This window comes from Lepidochelys olivacea (assembly GCF_965140295.1).
Source record: "Lepidochelys olivacea isolate rLepOli2 genome assembly, chromosome: 2".
In the NCBI taxonomy this organism is placed as follows: Eukaryota; Metazoa; Chordata; order Testudines; family Cheloniidae; genus Lepidochelys; species Lepidochelys olivacea.
The window spans coordinates 238,799,589-238,826,927 of record NC_140412.1 but is presented as its reverse complement, the minus strand read 5'-3'; the positions used below and the strand labels follow the sequence as shown (position 1 = coordinate 238,826,927).

General features: G+C 42.9%; 1 protein-coding gene across 5 annotated transcripts in view; it reads left to right on the top strand.

The window, feature by feature from the left end:
* MPP7 (MAGUK p55 scaffold protein 7) overlaps window positions 1-27,339 on the top strand; it is a 340,212-nt gene that overhangs the window by 1,135 nt on the left and 311,738 nt on the right. For 4 of the 5 annotated variants that reach the window (XM_084620415.1, XM_084620414.1, XM_084620412.1 and 1 more), the window contains exon 2: window positions 5,737-5,804. Coding sequence is in view for 1 of the 5 variants with exons in the window: in XM_084620411.1 (XP_084476537.1) it covers window positions 5,796-5,804 (9 nt within the window). In the remaining 4 variants the exon portion in view is untranslated. Of the gene's footprint in view, window positions 1-5,736; window positions 5,805-27,339 lie in introns of those variants that run through there. The other variant, XM_084620413.1, reaches the window with a different exon arrangement.

Genomic DNA, 27,339 nt, shown 5'->3' with positions numbered 1-27,339 from the left:
ATATTTTAGAGTGCCATAATATGGGGAGATGGTTGTAATTTTAATACTGCACTAATCTTTGTGCATAATATAATCATACCTAGCTCTTATATCTCAGGTTTTCATCCATAGACCTCAAAGTGCTTTACGCAGGAGATCAGTGTCATTTCCCCCATTCTACAGATGGGGAAACTTAAGATACTGGGAGGTGAAGTGAGTTACCCAAGCTAACCCAGCAGGCCAGTGGTAGTGTCAGGAATAGAGCCCAGGTCTCCTGAGTTCCAGTCCAGTGCTTTCTCCACTAGATTGCATTGCCTCTCCATGGTGTATGAACTATAAATTTAACTTGATGGGTCAACATGTAAGGGGAGAAGTTCCTTTAATTATGTATAGTGCTGCAGCCATTTCTTGTTTTAAAATGTAAGGCACCACTGGGAATAGTTAAGGAGAATTAATTTATAAGAAGTAATGGATGTGAATAAATCAGTGAGTGACATCAGACTACATAGCTAAACTCAGGAGACCTATTAACTTTAATTTATAGGTCACTGGTACCATGAGGTATTTTCTGTGAATTGCTTAAAAATAACTTACTTCACTTCTGTGACACAAATTCCTTATGGATAAAATATGTGGACATTAATAAAACAAACAGCAGGCAAGTCTTAACGGAGTTTATAAATAAGATTATTCACTCGTTCAACTGTGTGCAAAGAACACAAATTGTGTTTACTGTGAGTTGGAAAGGGTGGCGGGCAGACCCAACTTTAATTTTCTATGTTCTCTCTCCTGAAAACATAATTCCACCTTTATTTTAGTTTATAGTCATAACAAAGCATCTCCCTACATTTCCAGGCTACTCTTAGGTCAAGCCACAGACTTCTTTAATAGTTCATTTCCTCACTATTTATTCTAAAATGTTTGGGGAAACTTGAACAGCAGTAAGTAAGTATTTTTCTGTCTGGAAAACTTACCACCTTGGACACATCTACTGACTTCACCATATTCTGATAATAGAGAAAATCAAATATTTTACAAGCCCATTTAAAAATAAAACCCCTTTCCTCAATAAGAAGGTTTTTTTTTCCAAGTCTCTAAATGCATGTAATCTGCTTGGTGGTCATCTTAAATTTACATTTTTTGAATCCAATTTGCACTTAAATATTTTAATAGTTGATTAAAATCTATTGGAACACTTCACTAAACTCTTAATTACTTTGCTCATTTTGTAGTACAGTATTTAACAAATAGAACAACAGTTCTTAGAAAGCTCAACTGCTCAAAGTTTTAAGTGTCATTAGTGAGATTTGTGGTTTTATCTTCTAACCTGGTTATCTTGGTAAATGAAGGTACTCCTATCAGAAGGATTTACTTACTGATATAGTAGCAGGTTGAACAGGTATGTTTGCTGGCTATGTGTAGAAATTGTCACTTTTAAACTAAATACAGTAGTTAGAATTTTTGGAGTTCATGCAATATAAAGTCATCTGCAATGTTGCTTTTTGTGCATTGTTTTTTATCTGTTGCTTGTTGTATTTGTAGAAGTATTTAGTCATAAATGAAATCTTGTCTGAAATAAAGTAACATTTGCTTGTTTTGTTGGCTCAAATTGTCAGGACATAATCTCCCATTTTACTGTACTTGGGAATTAATTTTAGCATAAGCTAAATGATCCTAGTAGGATTGTGCAAAGCCTGCCTTCATTCAGAATGGTTAACTATACCGTGTTTGTAGTCTCCAGAAGTTGTCTTATAGCAATACTTGATTTAAGGCTCGTCACTTTAAGTTTTAATAAAAGAGTTGGTTTGTATTGTTCTTGACATTTCAGTTAAAACTTTTACTCTGATTTAAGGTTTCCCGGTTGTGTTCGTAAGACAAACATTGTAGCACTGGTGTGGAGTTGAGAATGAAATTGACTAATCAATCTGATCAGAATGAAAATATGTAAACCGCCAATACAGAGAAAAGTAAACTAGATTTGTTTTAGATTTGAGTCCACAGTGAACATGAGTGTTCCTTTTTAAAATAAAAGTTTGCTTCATATGTGCAGGTATAGATGGAAAAAATAAAGCACTCTAGGGCATAATGCTAATTCTGGAAACTAGTCTTCATACTATTCAAGTGTCAAACTTAGGTAATTGGTATTTCAGAAGGGCACAGTGTAGAAACCTGTACTTTGGAATATGAAAACAAGGGCAATAAAGTACATACCTTTTAAAACTTTTTTGCATTTCTAGCAGGTCTTAAAAAATTTACAGAACCCTGGCTATACTGGAGAATATGTCCAGTAGCTAGAGGCCATTATGAAAGCTGCAACTCCTCAGCATTGTGCTTGTAAAAACCAGCACACTCCTCTTTCCTGAGTGCCTGGGGGAGGGTGCTGTCACTGTCACTGGAATCTGCTGAGATACCTATCTCTTCTCTTGACCCTGGCAATTCAGGAGTTGTTTCAGTTTTAGACAATATCTTTTCATGTGCTTAATCTCTCCCTCCTTTTCGGCTCCCTCCCCACTTGTCTGAAAAACACCCAATGCCCTGTGCCCCCAGAGTCAGTGACTGGCCTGTGAGGAGGAGGGAGCAGCTGGGAACTGTGGGCTCAAAAGGAGCCCCTATAATTCAGGGAGAGGGCAGCCTTCCTCTGCACAAGGCTCGCTGTAGAACAGACCTTTGGAAGTATAGCAGGTACTGTTATAATTTGTTCGGAGCAGTTTGTATTTGTTTTATTGGAGTATTTTTTTCTTTTATTTGAAAGTTGCTTCAGTGAATTCATTGTGGGATTTTATGTCAGTGGCTGCAGCCAGGCACATTCTGTGCAGCAGCCATGCAAATTTGTACTGGCACAGCAGCAAGAACTTATTCCTGAGTCCTGACCTGCAGTACATGTGCTGTTCCTGCCCTATGCCTCTTAAAAAGAGATTGCTGTGTAAATGATTGGTCTCTGGCTTGGTCGCGGGAGGTCAGATAGTAGTTGCATTCAGTAGAGGAGATTTTTTGGGGTGAGTGCTTGTTGTGAGAAGAGCTGCTGCTGCTTCAGCAGAGTTCAGGATCTCAACAGGACAGGTATCTCCAGCTGTGGAACATCTCTCTTGCATGTTTATGAGCCAGACCAGGTGAGAGCCCATAGGTGCTGAAACTAGAGGTGTGGGGGGTGCTGCTGCACCCTCTGGCTTATAATGGAAATCACTTCATACAGGGTTTACAGTTTGGCTCTCAACACCCCTACTGTAAAAATTGTTCCAGCACCCCTGTGAGAGCCAGAGCAGGTTGAACAGTTATCTTAGGAGCTCTGCAGGTATCAGAACATGGGATTGGTTTTGGTGAAGATTAGCAGCTTCTCAGGCTGGCACCACTTCCTATAAATTATCTCCAAACACCTGTTTTTAACTCACTGTGCCTTGGTTGCACTAGCTATCTCAGGACTCTTTCCTCACTTCCCCAGTTGCTACTCTAGCTCTTCGAAGTGTAGTTTTCAGATCCCCTCTTCTTCCCATGTGGAGCAGAAAAGCTTGGTGCCACAAAACTTCTCTATTCCTAGAAGCAGGGTTTATTTGCTGTGCTAACCTAATTTGGTCTTTCCTATACTAGAGAATTTTGGTGTTGCATTCACTACCACATGAAATACTTTGTATGTCAAGACTGCTTACAGTGTACAGAGATGTTCATATTGCTGTTGATTCGGCATTTCCTTGGAGCAAGGCTAGGCACTGTTGCCTTTCATTGACCCTGCATCGTTGCAGTACCAGTACAGACAGACAACCAACACTGGTATAAGAGCTGTATCAATACAATTAGATTTTCCAATGCAATGCTCCTGCCAGCCCAGAACGTTAGCTTGGTCACCGTTCAAATTGGGCGCATGCAGTTCTGAGAGTAGTTGAGGTTATTCTGTGGCTTCAGCTCTGTCCATTTCTTTCTCCATTGCCGCTCTAAGTTGCTTCACGTCCAGAGCAGCATAGGAGGATGCAAGAATAGAATTAAAAATAAGGCCTTATTTAGAACTTAAAAAAAATTCCCCTAAGGGATTAATTTGGAAAACAATGAACAAAAATCAAAGGCCAGATGCATGGCCACATACAAGCAAGCCCTCCTCCCTCATATGTGTTTGCATGTCTTCACTAGCAATGTTAAAGTGCTGCCACGGCAGCACTTTAATGTGGCTATGTAGTCGTGGCGTAGCGCTGGGAGACCGCTCTCCCAGTGCTATAAAAAACCCACCTCCACGAGCTGGTGCACTGTTGACACTGACACTTTACAGCGCTGAAACTTGCAGTGCTCAGGGGTGTGTTTTTTCACACCCCAGAGTGAGAAAGTTGCAACGCTGTAAAGTGCCAGTATAGAGAAACCTCAAGGGTTTCCACAGCAGTCCATCTCCCTCATCAGCATTTCCCATGCTCTTTATATCTTAAAAAGAGAACATAGAATAAGTTCACTCGCTAAGAGGTACAGAAAAGCTGCTTTGGTGCTCTCCAAGTAGATCCACTTCACTCTTCATTATCCACTTGTCCTATCCCTCTAGCCCTTGAGAAGAGGTACATCGTGCAGGGTCCACATTGCATAGCATTTTTTGTTTTTGTTTTTGTTTTGAAAGGTGGGTGAGAGAGAGGGAGACTGGCTTGGACACTTAGGAACAGTGTGAACTCCTTTTGGGCCTGGATCCTCCCATCTTTGGATCCTAGGGAGATGGAAAACATTAGCTTATTGCTTTTACTTTGCATCTCAGTAATTTGAAAGAATAGCAAAATTAAAATGAAAAGATAAATCAAGCTTATTGCTTTTTTGGCACTGGTAATTAAGGTGTTCAGCATAATAAGGGGATCCATTGTCTGAGTCACTCTGGCAACTGATCAAGGGGAAGCTTCTGATTCTCCATCTCATTTGTTAGGTCTGTTTCCTGCTCCTCATGGTGCATGAGCTAGTGCTGGATAGAATTGGTTGAAGCATCCATTGGAACAAACATTATGTGAATGGGTATAAAAGTACACTGTGTAATAGACACTATGAAGTAATGCACAGTGCTATGCTTTCAGGACATGCTACTTATGGATGGGCATTTCAGCTCTTTTATGCCAAATGTATAACAGTTTCTGGACAACTGTAAGTGCACTATACTAATTCTAGTGTTTTCAAAATTATCCCCTGACTTTCCACAAGTGGAGCATGGAGTTACCTGCATTTGGCAGGGGATTGAGCAGTTGTACAAGTGAAAAATGAAGTGTCCTAGAGGATTTATTTGCAATACAAATCTTTCCAAGTGGAGGAAGGCTTTCACATGAGAAATTTCTTGTCAAGATTTATATCTTACTATGTGTGCTAGTGTTAAAAGCAAGCATATGACATCTTGTGGATGTTTTGACTATATGCCTGTCTTGAGTGATTTCACTGAGAAGCCGCTGGACCTCATTTCAGTGTTCAGTTAGCTGATGTGTAGTTATGCATTTAACCAGAGTGATGACATTTACAGTCTTATGGGACAAAATTGGGCCTGGGTGGTTTTTAGATAAATTTAAAATCTAGGCAATTTAAAGAGTCTCTCCAGGAAACAAGACTTTCCCTAAGTTTTCATACCTTTTTGAGAAGAGGAAAATCATCCTTTTATTTTCCGATGCTTAAAAAAGCATGGTTTAAATAACATGAAATAGAGCTCTGTAGGTTATCTATTGGTATGAAAAGAAAAAAAAATGTGTTTAGCGAGTACTATCAACTCTCTGGGTAGGACAGATGTCACAATAGTATTGGGCTTTTCTTTGTTTGTTTCAGGCTCAGAAGATTGACTCTTGTGCGTATTCCCCCTTGGTGGCATCATCAATCCATCCTGAATGCTGAGAGTAAGTCAATCTTCCAGATAGAATGATTACTTGATAGGTACTTCCTGAACCATTGCTTTCTGATAACACAGGATTGGATTCAAATTTCTTTATTTCTATTGTAAGGCTGTAAACATAACAGTATGGATTAGTATTGTCAACTGTTTTAATTGCCTTAAACCAGGGGCTGGCAAACTTTTTGGCCTGAGGGCCGCATCGGGTTTTGGAAATTGTATGGAGGGCTGGTTAGGGGAGGCTGTGCCTCCCCAAACAGCCAGGTGTGGCCTGGCCCCTGCCCTCTATCTGCCCCACTTCTCACCCCTTGATGCCCCCCCCGGGACCCCTGCCCCATCTACCTCCCCCCCCAGCTCCCTGTCCCCTGACTGCCCCCCACCGCCCCATCCAACCCCTCCTCCTTTCTGACTCCTCCCCCCACCCCCCGGGACCTCTGACCATTCCAGCCACCCCTTTTCCCTGTCCTCTGACTACCCCTGGAACCCCTGCCCCCCTGGAACCACTGCCCCCATTCAACCCACCTGTTGCCTGCCCTCTGACCACCCCGACTCCTGTCCACACTCCCAGTCCCCTGACCACCACCCCGAACTCCCCTGCCCTCTATCCACACCCGCCCCCTTACTCCCTGCCCACAGCCCCTTACTGCGCTGCCTGGAGCACCGGTGGCTGGCGGTGCTACAGCCGCGCCGCCTGGCTGGAGCCAGCCACTCAGCACAGAGCACTGGATCAGGCTGGCCTGTGCAGTTGTGCTGCCCCAGGAGCTTGCAGCTGCGCTGCTCAGAGCATTGCACTGGTGGTGCAGTGAGCTGAGGCTGCGCGGGAGGGGGAAGAGTAGGGGAGGGGCTGGGGGCTTGCCTCCTGGGCCAGGAGCTCAGGGACTGGGCAGGAGGGTCCCGTGGGCCGGATGTGGCCCACGGTCCGTAGTTTGCCCGCCTCTGTCTTAAACATTTGTTTAAAGTGTCACAAGTGCTTTATCTCATGAGTTAGGATGCAGTCCCTGACTTGTTAAGGTCATTGTAGAACATGTATAGTCGGGGACACTCCCATTTTTATGGTACAAAGTTTCCTCAGAAAAGGAAATATCAACTATATCAACATCAGCAATATATCCTATTGCAGTCTGCCATCATTACACTAATAATAAAAATTGTAGTATGAAAATATTTATTACAGTGCCGGTCCCTACAGAATTGTTTCAGAACTATTTGTGTCTTCAGATTTGCCAGTGTGTCAATTCAGTTTTATCTAAAGAGATTACAGAAGTTTACCTGCATTTCATAATAAACCGTTTTCTGTACTGATCTCCACTTCTAAAACTGGAGTCATTCCAAACTGAATGGAGTAGTTCCATGTGGAACTCAAACACACAGAACTACTGTTTAATAAGTTATATTATTCATACAGCATTATTATATAGTCCACAGGTGGCCAAACCATGGCTTGTGAGCCACATGCGGCTCTTTTAAAGTTAAATTGTGGCTCCCTGCCCATTCTCTGCCTACCAGACTGTGGGGGCAGTACGTGTGTCTTCTGCACTGCAACGGTGTGATGAGGCTAGGGGCTTCTGCTATTGATGAGTGTTGCCTGCTGGGTGGGCACAAGTTAAAGGTTGTACCCCCCTCCCCACCCACAACCTGAGTCATGATCCCCCTCCCAACTTACTCGTAGCAGCCACTCCTTGAGGCTCTTAGCTCTACAAGGAGAGGCAGTGGAAAACACCTGGGAGTTGAAGGGAGGGGGCTGCTGCTTTAGGCCTGTGGGGAGAGGCACCAGGAAAAGCAGCAGCTTTCTTTGCAGCTCCCAGCTGTTTGCCATTGCCTTTCCCCATGGCCAGCCGTAGTTCCCAGCTTTCTGGCTCCAGCAGCTGCTGTGCAGGGATGGGGCCAGCAAAGCCTGGGAAAAATCAGGGGAGGCACACACCTGCAATCTCTGGCTTCTGCCCAGTGTGTTGGAGAGTCTCGGGGCTTCAGCCCCACAGGGTGTGCCTGCCAGGGCTTGAGGCTTCAGCAGGAACGGGCTGAAGCCCCAAGCCCTGGCAGGCACATCCCAACTCTGAAACTACTGAAGATGTGGCTCAGAGGGTCATACGTTTGACGTCACCCCTGTTGTACATCATGAATAATACCTAAAAGAAAACAGACTTAACACTTTGCTAGTTATATACTAAATACAGCAGATTATAAATATTATGCAGCTTTCACATGCACAAATGAGAAACAGCAATTTACAAAATAGTATTAAACTGCAGACACACAGATAATAAAACATTGCTCTTTTCATCACTTTGTCTTTATTTTGTATAGTGACTTAGTGGCAAAATAGAGTTGGCCAGGCCTGTCAAGACAAATTTAGTGCTCTGGTACATCATGTTTGCTGGTACCCCACTCCATCCTGTTTCACCCTCTGGTATGCTTTATTGCAGATGGGTTCAGTAATATAGTTATCTAAGACAGAAACTTTCACTAAAACTATATTCTTGAAATATGGACTCAGTTGTAAAAAGATAATGAAGCTGTGTTTAATTGTCAGTTCCATAGGTTAGGAAAAATGCATGATTAGATCTGACAATTCCCCCTTTTCCCTAATAGATCAGTCTATTCCCATCAATTCAGCCCCCTGTCAATTCTGCCAGTATAGCCTCACCTCTGCTCCTGGGATTCTTCACACCCCCAGAGGCAGAGGTTGGAGCTCCACAGGGGTCTCCAGCCCACTCTCCCCCTCTCAGGCTTAGGGTGGCAGCTTGAACTGCTCCTCCACCCCACCCCACTTCCTTTTACCAATCACCACATGCTGCAGGGAGGGAGAGGTGAGGAAGAGGGAGCAGAGAAGTTGTCCCTGCCCACAGGCTGGGAGAAGGGAGTGGATATCCCCTGAGCTGTATGGCTCTTTCTGCTCGCTCCCTCCTCTCCCACTCCCATTCTGCAAGAATAGGGGAGGGAGAAGACAGAGCTCACTCTCCTGGTCCCTGCAGCAGCTGTGATTGGTAACCACAGTTTGGAAACTGGTGCCTAGATATAGGCAAATTTCCTTGATGCTGGTGACACTGTGCTGAATTTTGCTTACCCTCAGACCATCAAATATGAAGTGTGTATACAAGTCAGGCACAGAAAAAAAGAAAGGGAAAGTAGAGAAAAACTGCGGAACAAGAAGAGGGAAAAGAACTCTAGAATATTTTGGATGGAAATCAGGGCATGGTGAAGGAGAGAAAGATGATGGTAATTGTTTGAAATCTGTATCTGCAGGAGGAGGAAGAACATTTAGAGGATAAGGATGAACATGAATCATTTAATTTTTCTGTTAAGAACCTTCTTTCACGTGCAGTGCCTATAAAACATGGTGACATAAACAGATATGTGCTTCATATCTGCACAAGAAAAATCCACCCAGAAAGGGATACCTAAGGAAAACAGTTTCCCTGTGTGCTTCTTTCCTATAGCTTTTCAAATGGAGAAAAAATTGAACTGGATAGCAGTGATGTAGCATGCTGTTTATTGCATTCCATATTGACTTTTCCCCAGGATGCAGCAACTCGGGGTGTTCTTTCTACCTTAGTCCCGCTAAGTGGGTGGACTGCAGATCAGCGCTGCATGGGTGGCTGGTGTAATAGACCAGGGGAGGTAAGCCTCCCTTGGTGCAGCCACCGCCAACCTGCCACCGAATGCCTGGGCCATGGTGGCCCTGCTTGTGCTCCATCTCTTTCCCTTCCTTGCTCCGCCCCTTCCCCAAGGCCCCCGCCACTGCCTCGTGAGTCCCTTCTCACTCCTGTCCTCCACTCTATCCCTCCTCTGTGCCACTCTCCACCTCCCTCCTCTTCTTCCCGCGAGACCCCACTGCTCATTGCAGCCTCACTGCCCCTGTGAGTGGAGTGGAAGAGAGGGACATGGCGGGCGGGGCTGGGGCCCGGTAGAGGTGGAAGGTGGGCAGGGCTGCAGGTGGAAGAGGCAGGACAGGGAGCTGGCCTACCTGAGGGGAAGCTTTATCCACCTACCATGCACAGCTGTGTAAACAAAACCTGACCACAAAAAAAAAAAAAAGCACTGCACATATAATATAGTGTGTGAAATGGATGAATACAAGAAGAAGATTAAAAGATGATAAAACTATCCACTCGCTACTGAAGACAAATTTTGCGAACGAAAAAGAAAAGTGGAAGGAAACTCTCTGAAATACATTTTAGATGTTTTATGTCTTGAAGAATGAGCATTAGCTTTCTGTTGCTTGAGTGGCAAGCTGGGTGATGAATCCAATGGCACTTTCTTGGATGTTACTGTGGTGTTAGCCAGGAATGACCGGATTTTGGGTGATCATGCTGACGATGTGAAAAAGACACAGGCGCAACATTACCTGAGCCAAAATTAATTTCTTCAAGAATGCACAGGGCAGTGTGAAAACAATCTGAGGTGAAGCTGAAGAGGCCAACTACTTTTCAGTAATTTCTGATGCTTCCAGACACCTCGCACAAGGAACACACACTGTTGATCAGATAAATTCATCAAATACCTACTGTTATTCAGGAACGCTTTTTTGTGCTTCAGAGACTTACCAAGAAGACTGCTGAGGAAATAGCAGAAATGATTCACAACACCATGGTGAATATGGATTAGATTTCAAACTGTTGTAGTCAAGTTTATGATGGTGCTGTGCCAATATGGCAGGAAAGGCCTCTGGAGGTCAGGCAATACTTCAACAGAATCCTCGGGCACGTTTTTCTCCACATGGATTGAATACTTTGAACTTGGTTTGTGCTGATTCAGCTGAGTCATCAATTGATTGTATCGCATTCTTTGGATACCTTCAGCCATTGCACAGTATTTTCAGCACATGTCCGATAGCAATGGGAAAGTCTTGATTCATTCCACTGAATGTTAGTTATGCAGTGGACTGGGTGTATTGATTGTCTGTGTTCTTTTGCCAAGAACCTGAAAGGCTTACAGATGGCATTGAATGAGTTGTCTGAATTAAGCCTGACTGCCAAAACCAGAAGTGATATTGCTGGACTGGTAATATACATATAGTTAACTTTTGATGATCTATTTTCCTCAGTTTGGCTGAAAATTCTAATCACCATCAATGAATGGAATTTGGTCCTTCAGCATGGAGATGCTATGCTTGATGTTGAAAGAGACAGCACTGAGGACTTCTCGCTGAACTGGCACAATTGTGAGAGAAATGGAATGAAATTTATGATGAATGTGTTCACGTTGCAGCAAAACTTTGGTATTGATTCTCCAGGGGCAACACACGCATCCAAAAACAAAGGTGATGGTGCAGGTAACCAAGACAAGCCTGTAAAGGACACTTTTCTGGGAGGGTATTTTCTTTTACATTGTAGTCTCTGTTGTAGGTGGCCTCAAAAAACGGTTCACTCCACTCATAATGTATCTGTCAAAACCTTGAATTTTCATGGATTTTCCTTGAAAAGGTTGAAGTTACCCTCCATGCCTTTCATCATTCTGAATCTTTATTGCACTATCTCTGGTGATATAAAAGAGGAATTGGTGTTTTGCAAACATGTTCACAAAGAAGGCATTGGCCCAAAAATACTGTTGCCATTTCACTTACTAAATAAACTGCATGAAATCTCTCTGAAACCTCTGCCCCAACCTGATTGTTGCACTTCACCTATTTTGCTGTATACCAGGCTCTGGAGCCAGCATATAAGATCTTTTAGTGTGCTCAAATGTGTGGAGAACTGCAATCGTGCAACTATGGGTCAGTCAAGAGTTAATGGCCTAGCAGCTCTTGCAAAGTGGTCTGGAAGATTGGTCAGTTTCAATGATATTCATTTGCTAAGAAAAAGGCAAGAAAAGCACCATTATAAGTTGAAAATATTTAAATAAATCATACAGAAACTTATCTTTCTAGCTTCTTTACTGCATTTTTATTACAACCTGACAATGTTTTCTTCGCTTATATTTAGTTTGTACTTCAGTCTTGAATTCATCGTCTCTTTGCTTGTATTCATCAGTCAAATTTATTTCTGGAGATACGAATACTTTATTCACACAGACTTCACAGGCTTTTCGAGAGCCCCCTGAGCTTGCTGCCTTGGTACAATTGTCCCCCCCATCTCCCCTACTTGTCAGCCCTGGAGGTGGCTCAATATCACAAAAAAGGAAAACTGTCTTAACTTGCTTCTCTTGGGTGTTCACTGAAGAAAGAGATGAACATTTTTTCTAATTAATTTTTAAATATGCATACAATTTTAAAGTCTGTCATGCTCTTTTGAATTGCTTTGGTTTGTTGCACAGATGTTCTCTGTTTTAATCACTACAGTATTCTCTTCTAAATGATGCTGTGACGGGTTGCCCCCTTTGAGTGCCACCTGATGTGCTAAGATACCACTGTGCCTGCCTATGATGCCAACCTGGGCACCCTTTTTACCTGTCTTGCGGAGCCAAACTATTAAGGTTCCTCCAGCGCGCGCATACAGGCAGGGCCACGCCAAATGAAACAGACACTGAGATCCATTCTGGAAAAGCTCAGTTTAAAGGACTTGTCCCAGCACTCAGGTCTTGGAGTGCAGACCCAAAGATATATTATGAAATCTGCCTTCTCCATCAATGTCTAGGAAGGTATGCACAGCTTCTTACCCCCTCCGCCGTTGAATTATTAATTATACACACAGGGTTATGTTATAAACAAGAAATAAGTTTAACACCTACAAAAGTTGAATTTTAAGTGAATATAAGAGATAAGACAGAAAAAAGCAGATTACTGAACAAATGAACCAAAGTATGCAAGCTAAGCTCAATATACTTAAGAAACAGGTTACAAAATATAATTTCTTACCCTAAAGGTTATTTTAGGCAGGTTGCAAAGTTTCTGTGGTTCAGAGTTCCAGTTATATTTCTTTTCAGCCTGGACCCCTATCTCAGTCTGGACTCCCGCCCTGCCATCCTTTCAGGTGGCTTTAGCAGTCTTTCTTTTTGGGCAGACAGACCATGGAGAGGAGGAGTCCCTTTTGCCATCCTCCCCACCCTTAAATAAAATTTACATAAGGCAGGAATCCTTTGTTTCCCAAACTTGATCCCCCTTCCCTTCCAGTAGAAAGTTACAGGAAGTCTCAGGTAATGTTTAGTATTCGGTGACAAGACCACCTGACTTAGTAGTGTCACAGTTATATCCCTGGATGCCTCCCAGGAGGGAGAGAGATTAGTATTTTCATGTTTTTGACAGGTTTCAGAGTAGCAGCCGTGTTAGTCTGCACCCGAAAAAAAGAAAAGGAGTACTTGTGGCAGCTCAGAGACACATTTATTTGAGCAAAAGCTTTTGTGAGCTACAGCTCACTTCATCGGATGCATACTATATTATTTGAGCATAAGCTTTCGTGAGCTACAGCTCACCCATCCAATAAAGTGCTACTCCACTTGATACCAGCTGCCAACTAGATATGGAGCCATTGATCACTACCCGTTGAGCCCGACAATCTAGCCAGCTTTCTACCCACCTTATAGTGCATTCATCCAGCCCATACTTCCTTAACTTGCTGACAAGAATACTGTGGGAGACCGTGTCAAAAGCTTTGCTAAAGTCAAGAAACAATACATCCACTGCTTTCCCTTCATCCACAGAACCAGTAATCTCATCATAAAAGGCAATTAGATTAGTCAGGCATGACCTTCCCTTGGGGAATCCATGCTGGCTGTTCCTGATCACTTTCCTCTCATGCAAGTGCTTCAGGATTGATTCTTTGAGGACCTGCTCCATGATTTTTCCAGGGACTGAGGTGAGGCTGACTGGCCTGTAGTTCCCAGGATCCTCCTTCTTCCCTTTTTTAAAGATTGGCACTACATTAGCCTTTTTCCAGTCATCCGGGACTTCCCCGGTTCGCCACGAGTTTTCAAAGATAATGGCCAATGGCTCTGCAATCACAGCCGCCAATTCCTTCAGCACTCTCGGATGCAACTCGTCCGGCCCCATGGACTTGTGCACGTCCAGCTTTTCTAAATAGTCCCTAACCACCTCTATCTCCACAGAGGGCTGGCCATCTCTTCCCCATTTTGTGATGCCCAGCACAGCAGTCTGGGAGCTGACCTTGTTAGTGAAAACAGAGGCAAAAAAAGCATTGAGTACATTAGCTTTTTCCACATCCTCTGTCACTAGGTTGCCTCCCTCATTCAGTAAGGGGCCCACACTTTCCTTGGCTTTCTTCTTGTTGCCAACATACCTGAAGAAACCCTTCTTGTTACTCTTGACATCTCTGGCTAGCTGCAGCTCCAGGTGCGATTTGGCCCTCCTGATAACATTCCTACATGCCCGAGCAATATTTTTATACTCTTCCCTGGTCATATGTCCAACCTTCCACTTCTTGTAAGCTTCTTTTTTATGTTTAAGATCCGCTAGGATTTCACCATTAAGCCAAGCTGGTCGCCTGCCATATTTACTATTCTTTCTACTCATTGGGATGGTTAACATCAGCCACACTATCAGAGGCTCGTTCACCTGCACATCCACCAATGTGATATATGCCATCATGTGCCAGCAATGCCCCTCTGCCATGTACATTGGTCAAACTGGACAGTCTCTACGTAAAAGAATAAATGGACACAAATCAGATGTCAAGAATTATAACATTCATAAACCAGTTGGAGAACACTTCAATCTCTCTGGTCACTCGATTTCTGATCTCAAAGTGACTATCCTTCAACAAAAAAACTTCAAATCCAGACTCCAGCGAGAAACTGCTGAATTGGAATTAATTTGCAAATTGGATACAATTAACTTAGGCTTGAATAGAGACTGGGAGTGGCTAAGTCATTATGCAAGGTAACCTATTTCCCCTTGTTTTTTCCTAACACCCCCCCAATCCCCCCAGACGTTCTTGTTAAACCCTGGATTTGTGCTGGAAATGGCCCAACTTGATTATCATACACATTGTAAGGAGAGTGGTCACTTTAGATAAGCTATTAGCAGCAGGAGAATGGGGTGGGAGGAGGTATTTTTTCATGCTTTGTGTGTATAATAAAAAGATCTTCCACACTTTCCACAGTATGCATCCGATGAAGTGAGCTGTAGCTCACGAAAGCTTATGCTCAAATAATTTGGTTAGTCTCTAAGGTGCCACAAGTACTCCTTTTCTTTTTGAGAGGTTGAAGTGTTCTTCTGGTTTTTGAATGTTATGATTCCAGATGTCAGATTTGTGTCCTTTTATTCTTTTGCATAGAGACTTAGAGACTGTCCGGTTTGGCCAATGTACATGGCAGAGGGGCACTGCTGGCATATATCACATTGGTAGATGTACAGGTGAACGAGCCCCGATGGCGTGGCTAATGTGATTAGGTCCTGTGATGGTGTCACTTGAATAAATATGTGGACAGAGTTGTCATCGGGCTTTGTTGCAAGGATAGGTTCCTGGGTTAGTGTTTTTATTGTTTGGTATGTGGTTGCTGGAGAGTATTTGCTTTGGGCTGGGGGGCTCTCTGTAAGTGAGGACTGGTCTGTCTCCCAAGATCTGTGAGAGTGAGGGATCATTTTTCAGGATAGGTTGTAAAAATCTTTCATGATGCTCTGGAGAGGTTTTAGTTGGGGGCTGAAGGTGACAGCTAGTGGTGTTCTGTTGTTCTATTTGTTGTGCCTGTCCTGTAGTAGGTGACTTCTGGGTACTCTTCTGACTCTGTCAATCTGTTTCTTCACTTCAGCAGGTGGGTATTGTAGTTTTAAGAACGCTTGATAGAGATCTTATAGGTGTTTGTCTCTGTCTGAGGGGTTGGAGCAAATGCGGTTTATCTTAGAGCTTGGCAGTAGACAATGGATCGTGTGGTGTGGTCTGGATGAAAGCTGGAGGCATGTAGGTAGGCATAGCAGTCTGTAGGTTTCCAGTATAGGGTGGTGGTTACGTGACTATTGCTTATTAGCACAGTAGTGTCCAGGAAATGGACCGTTTGTGTGGATTGGTCTAGGCTGAGGTTGATGGTGGGATGGAAATTGTTGAAATCATGTTGAAATTCCTCAAGGGCTTCTTTTCCGTAGGTCCAGATGATGATGTCCTCAAGGTAGCACAAGTAGAGTAGGGGCATTAGGGGACGAGAGCTAAGGAAGCGTTGTTCTAAGTCATACTGTGGGGCCATGCGGGTACCCATAGCAGTGCCGCTGACTTGAAGGTATATATTGTCCCCAAATGTGAAATAGTTGTGGGTGAGGACAAAGTCACAAAGTTCAGCCACAAGGTTTACCGGGACATTATCGGGTATACTGTTCCTGACGGCTTGTAGTCCATCTTTGTGTGGAATGTTGGTGTAGAGGACTTCTACATCCATAGTGGCCAGGAGTGTGTTTTCTGGAAGATCACCGATGGATTGTAGTTTCCTCAGTAAGTCAGTGGTGTCTCAAAGATAGCTGGGAGTGCTGGTAGCATAGGGCCTGAGGAGAGAGTCCACATAGCCAGACAGTCCTGCTGTCAGGGTGCCAATGCCTGAGATGATGGGGTGTCCATGGTTCCCAGGTTTATGAATCTTGGGAAGCAGATAGAATACCCCTGGTTGGTTCTAGGCATGTGTCTGCACAGATCTGTTCCTGTGCTTTTTCAGGTAGTTTCTTGAGCAGATGGTGTAGTTTCTTTTGGTAATCCTCAGTGGGATCAGAGGATAATGGCCTGTAGAATGTGGAGTTCGAGAGCTGCCGAGCAGCCTCTTGTTCATATTCCAAATTATTCATGATGACGAGAGCACCTCCTTTGTCAGCCTTGTTGATTATGATGTCAGAGTTGTTTGAGGCTGTTGATGGTGTTGTGGTCAGCACAACTGAGGTTATGGGGCAAGTGATGCTGCTTTTCCACAATTTCAGCCTGTGCATGTCGACGGAAGCAATCTATGTAGAAGTCCAGTCTGTTGTTTCGACCTTCAGGCGGAGTCCATGCAGAATCCTTCTTTTTGTAGTGTTGGTAGGAAGGATTCTGTGGGTTCGTGTGTTGTTCAGAGGTAATATTCTTTGAATCGGAGACGTCAAAAGTAGGATTCTAGGTCACCACAGAACTGTATTATGTTCGTGGGCCTGGAGGGTCAAAAGGAGAGGCCTCAAGATAGGACAGATTCTTCTGCTGGGCTAAGAGTATAGCTGGAAAGATTAACAATATTGTTGGATGGGTTAAGGGAACCATTGCTGTGGCCCCTTGTGGCATGTAGCAGTTTAGATACTTTAGTGTCCCTTTTCCTTTGTAGAGAAGCAAAGTTTGTGTTGTAAATGGCTTGTCTAGTTTTTGTAAAATCTATCCATGAGGAAGTTTGTGTGGAAGGTTGTTTTTTTATGAGAGTATCCGGTTTTGAGAGCTCATTCTTAATCTTTCCCTGTTTGCTGTATAAGGATGTTGATCAGGTGGTTTTGCAGTTTCTGTGATATGTCATTATGCAAGGCACTGAATTTAGCTGTAAGGAATGGAAATCCATCAACTTCATGAAAAAACTCGTACAGATACAGACAGACATCTTCCTTTCCAAATGCAAACAGATGGACATCAGACCAAAAGGACTAAAGGTAAAAAATCCATTACAATCTACATATCACACAGACTGTGGTGAGAGATTGTGCCACACACTCTCAAAGAAACTGTGAAACCACATGATCAACATCCCATACAGCAAACTGGGAAAGGTTTCTATACATATATTTTTAGAAATCTAGCCCCTCACTCTTGAGAACTTTGATGGTAAGTCTACACCAGGATAAAAAACCCACTGCTGGCCCAGGTCAGCTGGCCCAGGTCAGCTAACTCAGGCTTGCAGGGCTGAAAAATTGCTGTGTAGATGTTTGTGCTTGGGCTGGAGCCCAAGCTCTCGGACCCTGTGAGGATGGAGCTTGGGCTTCAGCTCGAGGCTGAATGTCTACACAGCAATTTTTAGTCTCTCAGCCTGAGCCTCATGAGCCCAAATCAGATGACCCAGGCCAGCGTTTATCCCTGTGTAAACGTACCGTGAGATACAGAAGCATTCTCTGGTGTGGACCTTTCAGTTGAAGGCTGAAAAGAGGACTTCAGCAACTAATATTTTTGAGTACTCATTTGCCTGTGTCAGTGCATTACAGCAATACATGATGGGCTGTCAATTCATCTATCACCAAATAGTGTACTTTGTGAATCTTGAGTTTCTAAACATTTAGAATAAAGAGGAAAAAAATAAGCTGGCTAACAATTTAATGAAAATCATCAGTCCTCAACTGAGTGACTTACCATATGAATAACTTAAGTAACACTATTTGAAAGTTGGGAAAGACCTATTTAGTCAGACAGCTACCTTTGAAATCCAAGTTGGCCTTTGGTCAGTCACTTTAACTAGATCTTACAAATGTTAAAACTAAAATGTAAGTAACTGCGATACATTTTCAGGTCTAATTTTAGTGAAGACTAATCACAATTCTTTGCCAGAATGAAATAAACTTAAGCAATTTCTATGATGAAACTAACTCTTCATTGTAAAGGTTAGGAGGTGGGGCATTCCAACCCAATCTAAAATACCTATTTTAAAAAAGAATCAGTAAAGATCTGTGCCTGTGGTTCTTAAAGTAGGTTTGCAAATCACTTATGGTCCTGAGACTTGCTTGGTCACATGATGCTGGCTTTGTTCCCAGCTGCCTCTATAGCTCAGGCTCTTTTAGAGGCGTGGAGGCCCCTGTCTGCAGTTTTACTGGGGGAAGAGGAGTCTTGTAGCTGAGCGAAAACAATCCATTTGAACTTTCATGTGCCACATCTTCAACCGCAGGGAGAAATATATTTTGGGACAATTTACAAGGACTTTAAGGGAGATGGAGTTCAAATTTTTTTTTCTTGTTAACTTTACAAATACTTTTGTGGCTCGGTGTATATCTAATACAGAGTCATGGAGAAACTTCATTTCTCCAAGAGACCCTAACAGATAAAAGTGCCCTTCATAGATTTTTGTGGTGGGGCACGTAGCTATAGGTCTGAAGGGTGTTGCTGGAGAGATTTATGGGTATAGATTTGCCATCCTAGTGAAGAGGGCTTTAAACTATATTCAAAGGGCGAAGGTGAAAAAAGCCTACAGAAAAGCATTAAAATAGGCTACCTTCACAGAAGGTTAGATGTGGAGGGGTGAGGAGGAACATGAAAAATTACAATAGGGTAATAGGAGCAGCAAGAGGGAAATCAGCTCAACATCTTAGATGTCTATGCAGAAATGTTACAGGGATAACAAGAAAAATTGGTATTTGTACATAAACTAAATTATGACTTAATTGGAGTCATAGAGATGTGGTGGGATAAGTCTCATGATTGGAACATTGGTATAGACTGTTACAGCTTGTTCAGGAAGGACAGTGGAGGAAGTAACCAGGGGGATAGCCATTTTAGACTTAATTTTGACCCAAAGGGAAGAATTGATAGCAAATCTCCAGGTGGAAGACAATTTGGGCTAAAATGATAAGTTTCATGATCCTAAGAAAAGAAAGGACTGAGAGCGCCGAAATAAGGACAATGGACTTCAAAAAAGCAGACTTTTACAAACTCAGAGAAATGGTAGGTAAGGTCCCATGGGAAGAAAATCTAAGGAAAAAAGGAGTTCCATACAGCGGCAGTTTCTCAAGGAGACAGTCTTAAACACACTAGTGTAAACTATCCCAAAGTGAAGGAATGATAAGAAAAATAGTAAGAGGCCAATATGGCTCCATCAGGAGCTCCTTAATGACCTGAAAATTAAAACCATATCCTACAAAAAATGGAAATGTGGACAATTGCTAAAGAGGGAGGACAGAAGAGTAGCACAAGCATTTAGGGACAAAATCAGGGTAAGGCACAAAACGAGTTACACTGAGCAAAGGCAATGAGGTTTTTGAAATACATTAGGAGCAAGAGAGAGATAAAGAAAAGGTTAGGTTCTGTACTCACCAGGTAAGAAGAGCTAATAATGAATGACACCAAGAATACTGAAGTGGTTAGTGCCTGTTTTGCTTCAGTCTTCACTAAAAAGGTAAATTGTGATCACATGCTGAACACAGTTAACATTTAATGAGGGGGAAGGAACACAAGCTAAAATAAGGAAAGAAATTTAAAGAATATTCAGATAAGTTAAATGTGTTCAAGTCCTCCAGACCTTACAAAATTCATCCTAGGATACTTAGGGAACTACCTGAAGCAATTCTGGAACTGTTAGCAGTTATCTCTGAGAAATCATGGAGGATGTGTGAGGTCCCGGAGGACTGGAGAAGCGCAAAACTAGTACCTACCTTTAAGAAGGGGAACAGGGAGGAGTAAGTGAATTATAGATCAGTCAGCGTAACTTCGATACCTGGAAAGACACTGGAACAAATTATTAAACAATCAGTTTCTAAGCAAGGAAAGGATAATGGGGTTATAAGAAATACCCAGCATGGATTTTGTCAAGAAAAAATCATGCCAAACCAAACTAACTTCCATCTTTGACGAGCTTAAAGGCCTTGTGGGTGGGAGAAGCAGTAGACGTGAGATACCTTTTTTTTTTTGTTTGTTTTTTTTAAATAAGGCTTTTGGCATGGTCCAACAAGTCTCATAAGCAAACTGGGGAAATGTGGTCTATATAAACTTCTGTTAGGTGTGTGTATAACTGTTTGAAAGACTGTAGTCAGAGTAGTTATCAATGGTTTGCTGTCAAGTTAGAAGGCCGTATCTAGTGGGATCAGTCCTGGGTCCAATACTATGCAATATTTTCATTAATTACTTGGATAATGGAGTGGAGAGTGTGTTTGTTTATAAAATTGGCAGATGCCACCAAGCTGGGAAGAGTTGCAAGCACTTAGGAGGACAGGATTATAATTCAAAATGACCTTGACAAATTGGAGGAGTGGTTTGAAGTCCACAAGATGAAATTCAATAAAGACAAGTACAAAATACTACACTTAAGAAGGAATAATCAAATAAGTGGCTAGGTGGAAGTACCTCTGAAAAGGATCTGGGGATTATAGTGGATCACAAATTTAATGTGAGTCAACAATGTGATGCAGTTGTGGAAAAGGCTAATATAATTCTAGGATGCCTAAGGAGTGTCATATGTAAGACACTGGATGTAATTATCTTACTGTACTCTAGCTGAGGCCTCTCCAGTGGAGCGTAGTGTGTCCAGTTCTGGGGGCCACACTTTAGGAAAGAAGTGGATAAACTGGAGAGAGTCCAGAGGAGAGCAACAAAAGTGCTAAAAGGTCCTGTGAGGAAAGGTTAAACTGGCATGTTAAATCTTAGAAGAGGACCTGTTAAGTCTTTTAAATATGTTAAGGCAGGGGTGGCCAACCTGAGCCTGAGAAGGAGCCAGAACTTATCAGTGTAAATTGCCAAAGAGTCACAGTAATACATCAGCAGCCCCCCATCAGCTCCCTCCCAACGCTGGCTGGGGCTGGGGCAAGGAAAGTGGAGCGGGCTGGAGCTGTGTCGCTCCGCTTCCCGCCGCCGGTGAGTGCGGGGGGCGTCCTTTCCCCAACCTCCCCGCACTCACCAGTGACGGGAAGCGGCACACCACAGCTGGGAGGTGGTGGAGTGGAGCAGGCTGGGGCCGCGTTGCTCTGCTTCCTGCTGCTGCCGGTGAGTGTCTGTCAGGGGGTGGGAGTGTCTGTCGGGGGCTGGGTGTGTGGATAGGGGTCGAGCAGTCAGGGGACAGGGAGCAGGGGGGTCGGATAGGGGGTGGGGTCCTGGGGTTGATTAGGGATGGGGGTCTCTGGAGGGGGTGGTCAGGGAACAAGGAATAGGGGGGACCAAAGCAAGTTTGATATAACGCAGTCTCTCCTATAATGCGGTGAGATTTTTTTTTTTTTTTTTTGGTCTCCCGAGGACCACGTTATATCAGGGTAGAGGTGTAGTTCTAAAACTTATGTTTGAAATTGTATTCTTTTTATCTCTGCTCCAGGCTAACTTAGGTTTTGGCCTGAGACATGATCGCTTCTTTGAACCCCATCTGTGTACTTGCTGTTTAGTGTAACAAAGAGGAAGAAAGATTCCCCGCCCAAGAAGCATACATTTTACATCTTATTTACTTTTGTGAAAGGTATCAGAGTGCATTGAATAACATATCTGGTAGCATGCAGATATTCTGTTCTCTGCTATAGGATAGTGTAGTAAAGTACAAAACTGTACATAAAGATGGTAAATAAAATGCTGCATGTAGCGTTTGTCTGCAGTTTTCATTGCTGACATCACACAGATCAGTTTTCTGTATGGTGTGGAAACTCAGCTAAAGTTGGGGTCACTTCCTGATAAAAGAGAGATCAGCTTCATGAAATAAAAATAGGCCAAGAAATGCGAGTTAAATATGTAAGGTAATGTCATAGGCAGAGACAAACAATTGAAGACCTGGAGGTAAGGAGTTCAAATGACAACTTTCAATGTTGCAGTCTCTATCTGTTGGTAGATACTAAAGTGTCAAGACTAATAAGGAATCTAAAATAAAATGTACCCTCTTTCCTTTTGTGGAGATGCTGGGAAGCTTTTGGAGTATCTCCTGTGAACAGACATTAATTTGCTTGTCTCTTGAGTGATCAGTATTCAAATATGTTAAGTGCATCTAAATCTCTGGAGATATACAAAGCTTTTACTTCGTAAAATTAAGGATTACTTTTAATCCCTAAACTTTAAAATGCATTGTATATGGATGCACGGCGTTTCAGGTTTCACTTTGAAAAAATAGATTGGGATGCCAAGCGTCAATGTTTTAAGATGATGCATTCCCACCCTGGTGCCCAGTCTCTCTCTCTCTCTCTCTCTCTCTCTCTCTCTCTCTCTCCCCTCCCGTGCCCCCCATCAGTAAGAAACTACAACTTGTGATTTCGCAACTGTAAATCCGGTCCCTTCCTTTTCATATCAGAGATTCAAGGCACAGATTTTATTCCTATGCTGCAATATTTGTGTAATATTTAAATGTTTCTGTGGAAACCTTGGCATAAGATAATGTAGCAACTTAGTGATATTTATATAGATCAGTGGTTCTCAAACTTTTGTACTAGTGACCCCTTTCATGTAGCAAGCCATTGAATGCGACCCCCATTATAAATTAAAAACACTTTTTAATATATTTAACACCATTATAAATGCTGGAGGCAAAGCGGGGTTTGGGGTGGAGGCTGACAGCTCATGACCCCCCTATGTAATAACCTTGCGACCCCCTGAGGGGTCCCGACCCCCAGTTTGAGAAGCACTGATATAGATGCTCTTGGGCCCCCATTACCATAACATAGAATCATAGAACTGGAAGGGACCTTGAGAGGTCATCTAGTCCAGTACCCTGCACTCAGGGCAGGACTAAGTATTATCTAGATCATCCTTGTCAGGTGTTTGTCCAACTTGCTCTAAAAAATCCCCAGTGATGGAGAATCCACAATCTCCATAGGCAATTTATTCCAGTGCTTAACCACTCTGACAGGAAGTTTTTCCTAATGTCCATCCTAAAATGCCCTTGCTGCGATTTAAGCCCATTGCTTCTTGTCCTATCGTCAGAGGTTAAGAAGAATAATTTTTCTCCCTCCTCCTTTTAACAACCTTTTATGTACTTGAAAACTGTTATCATGTCCCCTCTGTCTTCTCTTCTCCAGACTAAGATCTGAGTGTCTCCCAAATATTTAAAATTAGAAACACAATAATACCCTTCCTTTCCAGCCTGTAGGAGACATAGCTTGACTAGTTTATTGGTTTGTGTATGTGACTGTGAGAGACCCTTTATGACACCTGGCAAAGAACATATCCAACACACTAGTGTCAGATTTAGCCAAACAGCATCTTGTAAGATATCATTAGGGCCCTACCAAATTCATGGCCATGAAAAATGTGTCCCAGACCATGAAATCTGATATCCCCTGTGAAATCTGGCTATTGTAGGGGAGGGGCAGGGCTGGGGTACCCCAGGCAGGGGCTCCTACCATGGCTTAGGCTTCAGCTGCTAGTCCCGGCCCAGGCTGGGGAGGGACGGGTCTTCCTCTTCCCCTGCAGTGGCTGCTTTTGAGCTGGGCCAGACCCACCTCTGGGAACCTCCCCTGGCTGCAGGAAGCTTGCTGGGCGGGAGGCTGCCGGGAAAACCCAGATATATGATAACCTACCCCTCATTCCCTGCGACTCTCACTTCTGAACTGCTGCTGATGGTAGTGCTGGCTTTAGACCCTGGCACCTGGCCAGCAACTGCTCTCCACCTTCTCAGCTCTGAAGGCAGCGCCACTGCCAGCAGAAGCAAGGGTGGCAATCCCATGGCCCTCCTACAGTAGCCTTGGGACCCCCACAGTTACAACACTGTGAAATTGCATTTGTAAACATCTGCAAGCATGAAATTGACTATTTTTAAAAATCCTATTACAGTAAAATTGGTAGGGCCCTAGGTATCACGTAAAAACTGGTGACGTGGTCATGAATATCATTGCATGATGTATGCATGCATTGCGTATAAAAAGTTACATATGTGTGCTGGATATATGTTCTTAAAATACATTTTGGAGGTGGTAGATAAACAAGTCTGCCCTAGACAATGGAATGTGGATTTACCTGTCTGCATAGTTTGATTACAAGCAAAGAACAACAAAAGTACATTTACATCTAGGATAAACAAAATGATTAAGCCAATCGAAAGAGCAAATTGATCAGAAGAAGCATGGTGTCTGCACACCAATGGTGGAAAAAAACTCTGAGGTATGCATTTAAAAAAAAACACATTTCAAAAGTTTATTGGACTATATAAAGGGGAAAAAAAAACCTTTTAGTTATCCATCACTTAGGGAACAAAGGGAACAGCATTCTCTGATTCTGTGAATGGTGAATCCTTCTGCCTGAGGGGCTGGAGATAATTATCACTTGATAAAAGAAAAGGAGTACTTGTGGCACCTTAGAGACTAACAAATTTATTTGAGCATAAGCTTTCGTGAGCTACAGCTCACTTCATTGGATGTAATTGTAGCTCATGAAAGCTTGTGCTCAAATAAATTTGTTAGTCTCTAAGGTGCCACAACTACTCCTTTTCTTTTTGCGGATACAGACTAACACGGCTGCTACTCTGAAAGTTATCACTTGATGTAAGCAAAAAAGCATGTTTTTGTTTTGTTTGTAACCATACCTGTCTCTTTCCCCCTCTTGTTTAGTATCACTTAAATCTATGTTCTTCATTAATAAACATATGCTCCTTTTTGCAATGTCATGTCAGTGCTGTTAAATGAATTTGCGTGCATTCTCAGTTGACCCAACAGGCTGCTGTGTGTTCTCTCTCTTTGGAAACAATGGGCTTGGTTAATTTTTGTAAGAGAGCAGTGAGAGGGACTGGACAATGCAGAGGGATGCCTCTGGGGAACTTGGAAAATGTGGTTCACTGAATGTTGCCTACAAGGCAACATTGAGACTGGCAGAGTCTCTAGGAGTTTTCTGGTTAGGCAGACTTATTGGTCTGGCTGGGAACTGTCATACAGTTTAACCTTCAACAAAGCACTCTTTCTGAGACAGAAGTAATGCAGTGGCTTATGGTTCTGGGCTCCTTGAGGGAAGTGTATGAGAAGAAAATGAGGGAAAACTAAGTGGAAGAAATGAATTTTGCAGTTTAGTTCAGAAAGCAGTATCCATAATCCTTCTTATGCAGGAGTGAATTCCATAGTTTAGATCCAGCTGCTGTGAAAGTTCTGTCATCTTGAGTCTCTGTGTTGGTCCACTGCCACTATTCTTCTGGAACATTTATCGTGGGGTGTTGTTGCAGGGGGAAAGGTTCTTTTGGATATCTACAGCCAATCCCATGGAAAATTTTGTATATCAGAGATGGAGACCTTGATCTGGATTTTCTATTCAGTAGAGACTCTGAGAGCAGAATACCAGGAATATGTTTACAGTGGGATGTGTTAAGCAGACAGAGTTCTATCTGCCAAAAACTTTCACTGTGTCTTGCTTCAATCCTAGATATAAGTTGAGATCATTGTAACCAGATCTCTGTTTTATAGCTTACAATCTCCTGGCTAGTTGTATCTAAATGAAAGTGAGATTATTTTTTGCTTCTGTGGCTAATTTTGTGTTTGAGTACCATTAATAAACTCTGAAGGACCACAAAGCAGCTGTTGGCCATGTTTGTTTGATGCAAACCTGGCAGGGTGACTCTTTAAGGTTGTGAAAGGTAAAGGGATTATGGATCACGAATCAGCATGAGGGTGCAGATGTGTGGTCAGTCTCATTGGTAGATCAATCTCACTTTCCATACTCTACAGCAGGGCAAATTAGAGATCTTTTAAATTGGTACAGGCATTGGGTAATGCTTCCTCTATCGTGTTCCCCAAACAGCTTATGTTCTGATGTGATACTGATACCTGGCACTGGCGAAAGAGCCCTGCTCTGCTTTCTTCAGGAAAGGAGGAAGAGGGGTGATATCATAGCCCTGGTAAAACTTCCCCTGCTGGAGAGTCACCAGGCTTCTATGTTTGGGTCCCACACACTGGACTAGTGTGCTTCAGGTCTTAATAGGCTCTGGAATGTTTCCTGGGCACATAGTCTGTTACTCCATGGAAGTGGGACCTCATGGTTCAGCTAACCTAGGGCCCAAGACCATCATGGACTTCCCCCACCAAGACACCAGTTACTTAAGCACACCCTTTCCCAGAGCTCCAACTTTGTGGGCAGTCTGGTTTATAGTTGAAGCACATAACACACAAACTTTGCAAAAGAGATTCTGAAACAATTATTCTTTTCTTTAGACAGTGCAAGAGATATATAGATCAAGGCAAAACAAAAAAACACCTACACACCCTTCCCTGCATCAGTTTTCCCCATCACACTGGACCATTTTTTGGGCTGAGTTAGAGTTCTCTAGGATGTCCAGGATCCCCTCTCTTCTCCTGCACAGCTTTGCTTTCTATCTGTCTTTTTCTCCCTCTCTCTCAAAATAGTAGCTGAGAGAGTCGCCCTTTCATAAAGTTGCTGTCCCCTCTGCTTGAGACTCCTTGTCAGGTGATCGGTGATCCTGCAAGGTGGTCGGTTGCTTAGTTATCAGGCTACTAGAGTGCGCTGGTTTTCTTGGTCCACCCACTTTCTTTGTCAAAAGGAGCTTCCATTTGAAGAGAAGACTATCAAAGTTTAATAACCCTCCGTTGTTAACCCAGTGTCACCATCCTTGGAATTACATCCCAAAATGGAGGTAAAACGCAGAGAACACAGGCTAGCTTTACAATTAAAATGGAGATTTCAGTTTGATCTTCATATATCAAGTTCATAATCGCCAGCTGGAATTCATAAGCTGTGTACAGACCAATTCCCCAAATCATCAAAGATGGATATACTCTTCTTTTTCCCTGAAAGAAGGGAGGGCTTGTATCATTAAGAGTTGTAGCAATTGTGATATCACTTGTTGATAGTCAGTCATTGTTCTTTGTCCTTTTGGAGCTAGAAGGAATGAGGAGAGAAATGAAAGTACAGAGACACTTTAGAGCTCTTTCACGTTGTAGTAGCTGGTTTTGCCGCTTCACTGATATGGGTGTGACCTATTTGTTATGTGGTTGTTAATAAAAGGAGGGAATAAAGGGCTTCCTTGCCACTGTAGTATACCAGAATAAATATAAAGATATGACACTTCAGATATATTGCCCTATTTCACAAATACCAGAGTGCAATACAAATTCTGTATATGATCTC